This window comes from Thunnus albacares, chromosome 23, assembly GCF_914725855.1.
Source record: "Thunnus albacares chromosome 23, fThuAlb1.1, whole genome shotgun sequence".
Classification (NCBI taxonomy): Eukaryota; Metazoa; Chordata; class Actinopteri; order Scombriformes; family Scombridae; genus Thunnus; species Thunnus albacares.
The window spans coordinates 20,012,396-20,017,883 of NC_058128.1; the positions used below are offsets into that span (position 1 = coordinate 20,012,396).

The 5,488-nt window shown below is 43.2% G+C and overlaps 1 protein-coding gene across 2 annotated transcripts; it reads left to right on the plus strand.

Annotated features, from left to right (window-relative positions):
* Positions 1-326: 326 nt before the first annotated feature.
* LOC122974727 (amphoterin-induced protein 2-like) lies at positions 327-4,967 on the plus strand. 2 transcript variants are annotated; one of them, XM_044342613.1, is made up of 2 exons: positions 327-688; positions 1,592-4,967. In XM_044342613.1, the coding sequence occupies exon 2, from the start codon at positions 1,688-1,690 to the stop codon at positions 3,197-3,199; it is 1,512 nt and encodes a 503-aa protein (XP_044198548.1). In that variant the 5' UTR covers positions 327-688; positions 1,592-1,687; the 3' UTR covers positions 3,200-4,967. The 2 variants fall into 2 exon arrangements, with proteins under 2 accessions (XP_044198548.1, XP_044198549.1); XM_044342614.1 differs by having other exon boundaries at positions 327-478.
* Positions 4,968-5,488: the final 521 nt, after the last annotated feature.

Genomic DNA, 5,488 nt, shown 5'->3' on the forward strand with positions numbered 1-5,488 from the left:
TCCTCCTCTTCTTCTTCTTCACAACACACCCCTCTCCTCCTCCTCTTCTTCTTCTTCTTCATCACACACCCCTCTCCTCCTCCTCCTCTTCTTCTTCACCACACACCCCTCTCCTCCTCCTCCTCCTCCTCTTCTTCTTCTTCACCACACACCCCTCTCCTCCCCCTCTTCTTCTTCCTCACCACACACCCCTCTCCTCCCCCTCCTCTTTTTCTTCTTCTTCACCACACACCCCTCTCCTCCTCCTCATCTTCCTCTTCACCACACACCTCTCTCCTCCTCCTTCTCCTCCTCCTCCTCTTTTTCTTCACAACACACTCCTCTCCTCCTCCTCCTCCCCTTCTTCTTCACCACGCACCCCTCTCCTCCTTTTGGCAGCATCCACTCTCATATTATTGGTGTTCTGGTTGCGGCTGCTGTGTTCCGTGTTTACTCTCAGGGCGACCCCTCCCACAGCGACATGCAACCCGACCTGCAGGTGAGCAGTTCAGACCCAGCTTCCCTGTTTCCTCCCCAAACTCTCAGTGGATTATTTGCTGGAGGGAGAGACGATGTACTCCAGATAAAGCGAAGTTGCCTTTTAGGATTGTAGGATTCACAAACGGGACGCGGTCCTGCATCGCGCGTCTGGATATGAAGGCAAACGCAGACAAGGGGATGATTTGAAGGCAGCAGTGTGGGCGTATAGGTGAGCTGTCGGCTGGGTTTCTTCTGTTTGTTTTATTGTGTTTTCCACAAAAGTCGTAGTTGGTATCTTTGCTGAGACAAACTGCGTGTGCGAATAGGACAGAGAACTTGGGAAATTTAGACAGGCATGAAAATTATAATTATACTAAAAAACAGTTTATTTTTCCGCCTCACTTTCCTATTTTTCATTCTGTTATTCTTATTTAATAATTGCACTATTCTTAACGTTTTACTTCTGTAAAACTTAACCTATTCTCTACTGTTTTCATACTTTCATCTTCTTAAATGATTATTATAAGGACAGATTCACAAGGGAAAGAGCCGCTCCTATCTTGTATAATTATGGTGATTTTGAATAACAGAGTAGCGCGATTTAATTTAACTCTAATAATTTCAAAATTATATATATTTAAAGTAATATTCTTGTTTTTTATTATACTAAATATTTCAGTAGTAATGTGCCATAGGTTTAATTAAACACATGTTAGGACTGAACAGAGGATGAAAAAAAAGAGGATGAAAAAAATGTATTTTTAAAATGTATAAAAAAAGACAAAACTCAATGAAAACAGTTGTGGTGTTATTAAAAAGTATGGTGCTGTCGACCGACGCAATAAGTAATCAGACTGTATTGTATTGGTGGTAAATATGGGGGAGGAGTATGGATCACTGACATGTACAGATTAGGTTACACTTGTCCCAGCAGTTACTAACAGTTTCCACTACAGATAACGCCAACAGTAGTGTTTAAATGTGGATTACAATTGATTTATAGTGTTTTACTACATGTGACTGGCGAGCACGTGTTTAGTGCCAGTTTTGCTGGTAGATTATTACTAAAAGTTGTATAAAAGAATAATGTGATTCATTTCCTTGTTTTCTCTGTCTTTGTGTCTCTCTTCAGTTCATAAAAGCAGTCCAGTATCAGAGGCTTGTAATCCTGACATGTGTAAAACCAGTGAGACAGTAACCTGAGATCCCATCCTGAGGGAAAACCAGGATGTGTCCCATTGTGTCACAGCTTTTAGGCAAGATCAATGTTGGAGGCAGCCGTTGCAACCCTGCTGCTGCAGCCTTGCTGCTCTCCCTGTGTCTTGGCCTCCCTCCCTCTGTGGCTACTTGCCCATCCTACTGCCTTTGTGCCAGTGATATAATTTCCTGCAGTGGCCGCAATCTGTCCGTGCTGCCCTTTGATCTCCCAAGCTATGCCACACGGTTGGATCTGAGCCACAATGCCCTCACTGTGCTGCCTGCGGATTGGATCTCCCAGCCATTTGACAGGCTCTCTACACTGGTTCTCAGCCGAAACTCCATTGGCCAAATTGAGGTGAACACCTTTGTGATGATGCCGCATCTCCTTCACCTGGACCTCTCGTCCAACCGCCTGACAGTGCTGAACTCGTCCATATTTACTGGTCTGAAGGAGCTGAGAGAGCTGCTGCTGTTTGGCAACCAGATCGTTCTAATCAATCCAGGGGCCTTCAGTGATCTTCACAGCCTGAAGAGGTTCTACCTCTCAGGGAACAGACTCATAGACTTCCCCTTGGGGCTTTATGAGGAACCAGGAGGGCCTCGTAACCTGACCTTTCTTGATCTGTCATCTAACAGGCTCTCCAAGGTGCCCGTCCAGATCCTACTGTCTCTCACCCGACAAGGTGGAATTTATTTGCAGGAAAACCCTTTGGTCTGTGACTGTGCTTTACTCGCCTTGCTGGAGTACTGGATGTGGAAACAGTATCGTCCCCTGGTAGACTTCAAAGGTGAATACCCATGTAGAGACAATGCAGGACCAGGGCCTAATTGTAGCCAGCAGGGAGTGTCGGACATGCCCCTTGAGACTCAAATGTACCAAGTAGAGCTGGGTAAATGGCTATGGGTGCCATGTGTGGGGCTAGCTGTGCCTGCCCAGGATGGGCTGGCAGTGTTCTGGGTTACTCCTGGGACAGTGCTTAATTCATCAGCAAATGATCCAAGTGACCACCTCACAGTCCTCCCTAATGGCACCCTTGAAATCAGAGGAGCACTGTTGGAGGATTCTGGTACATATGGCTGTGTGGCAGCCCGTGGGCGCCACTATGACCCCAACGAGTCTCTGGAGATCATTGTGGTGGTCGGAAACTTGAGCTCTGCCAGTGGCTTGGCACATCGCAGTGGCGCAGAGCATTTCAACACTGCGTTCACCACCTTGGCTTCCTGTGTGGTCAGCATCATACTGGTGCTGCTCTACCTGTACCTCACTCCCTGTCGATGCAGAGAAAGCAGGGGTGGGGCATCAAGAGGGTGCGGCGGACGAGCCATAATCCTCTGTTCGGACCCCAGAGAGGTAGAGTCAGGACAGCGGCGGTCAAATGGAAAGAGGGTAGCTTTCTTAGAGCCTCAGGCAGAGGATACTAATATTGATGGCCCAAAAACACCAGTGATAAATTTCGGCCATGTTACCACTGAGGGAATTCTCAAGAATGGGAGTAGGACAGTGGGACAGACCCTCACAGACACTGCTCATGTGGTATAGCAAAAAAAAAATCACCTTTTGCAAATTGTTGTATTCTTAGAGTCTGGACCCAAGTGTTTTTTTCACCATTCTGTTTCAGTTCATGATGAAAAAATCCATTTGATGTAGTGTGCTGTGATTCTTGTGAAGTAGTTATGTACTGTAGGGTTTGAGTGTTTGGTCTAAAGCAGAAAATGAAGTCTATTTGTAGGCAGAATTTCAATTACTTCTCGACTGTAAGTGGTGTCTGTTTTTACATTAAGAGTTCATATGGAAATTTCACTGTTGCCGTGAGAAATTGTTACCGCAAAGATCACAAAGATCATATAAATGTGGGTGGTGTTTTAAATTGGGCTGAGGGGAATATTCACCTCTGATAAGCTGCTAGAGACGTTAATGGATATTATACAGTATATACATTGTGAATACTGCCATCATGGTGACCCTTGTTATTTTTAACTGTCTGTCTTGTGCTGTGTCATTTTCAAAACATAAAACAGTCATATGTATGAAATGATCTGAACTTCGATGTTCTACAGATCAAACTGTCTGCTATGCATCATCTTCAAATTATGTTAATCAAATGTAACCCTGTGGAAGTTGCTTCTTAAAAGAAACATATAGTGATGTTATCAAGTGGAAACCAACAAAATGTTTACTTTGTGCTAAGAAAAGCAGACTTTTATTTGACTGATACATATTTGTTTTGATGGAATTCTCTTAAAGGGTTGCTTCACCCAAATTACAAAAATATTTTTTTTCTTCATTACTCATAGTGATATCTAGCCATGCAGAAAGTTTTATTTATTTGTTTAAGGTTCTGAGATATCTGTCTCTGAGATTTCCGCCTCCACACCAGTACAATGGAGGTAAAAATTACATTTAAAGCTGCACTAATCAATATTTGTAAATTGGAATCAATTTGTGTAATGTGAATGGGATCACTTGTAGTCACAAACCCATAGAGAATTAACACCAACTCTGCAGTTTCTCCCCCCAGCTCTTCTTAGTGTTTTATGGTATGTTCAGACAGAATGCAAAGCAAATCTTTGCTTTTTGTGTTCAGTTCAGCTTCTAACGGAACTCAGAACTCACCGGTTCTTTCTGTTATTTCCCTCCAGTCTCTCTCCTTTTCCCTGTTGTCTCTGTACATTTATGAAGCAAGCCACAGGATAGGCATGAATTTTTCAACTGTGTTCTGAGTTGAAACATCTTCAACTCTCATTGACGTGTCTTTATGTCCATTCACGCCGCCTAGGGCGAATTTGAGTCTACTTGTGTCTTTGCATTGACTTTGTATATAATTGCATCACGTCTAAAATTCGCTTCAAGTTCTTTCTGAACACACAGTTAGCGTCTTTCAGCTTATTGGTTCATTCCCACAGCTCTCATCAACCACGTTTCAATTTGTAGAAGGCAGCTATTTTCAGTGAAAAACTTCTGATAAATCCATTGAACACTACCCGCCCAGCACCAAACAGCAGACAGTCAAAGTTACCGAGTAGCTAGTGAACATAATGAAGCATTTTGCAGCTTAGCAGCCAGATCCCTCAGGAGTTGGTGGAGACCAAAACAGAGTTAAAATGAAAGTGAATATTGGACTTAAATTAGTGTAGAGTCCAAAAACATGACTCTAAATGAAAAAATGCTTATGTTGCTCTGTGTCTGTTGGATATGTAAGTAAGTAACTGTTTGCTAACATGTTCACCATCAACTTTATAACGTGATAATATGTCTATGGTGTGTTTACAGCTTGTTGTGCTGAGGCCAATAAAATCAATTGATGCTTTGAATTGTAATTGTTTTCAGCAAAGGACTTCTCAAAATTTTGGTCAATAAAAATGATATGTACGGCTAGACACCAGTAGAGGTAAGTGAGAAAATATGTTATTTTGTCATTTGTGTGCACTGACCCTTTAAGCTGTAATTTGAGCACCATATCAAAAAGTGATACTTTGCTAACATCATAGGAAGATTCAGTCTTCTCCATGGTCAGTCAGAGGTCAGCTGTAGAACAACCCGCCTGGAACTGGTTAGGACTGACACTTAAGCAGGACGGACATTTGTCAACCTGATCCCTGGTTGTCCTCTTTAAAATTGATTTCCCTGCTCACCCTCCACCTTGTTACACAGACTTGCTAGACTAGCTTTAAAAATACCACATTCACAGAGGAATTGATCCTTATCAGTTCAGACAGGAAGGGAGTTTTGGCTGGGCAATATAGCTCCAGTCAGCCTAGATCAGTGTCACAGAAATCAGAAGGTTTGCCAGCTTGCCCCGAGCCCACCATGACCCACATTCCTCCATCC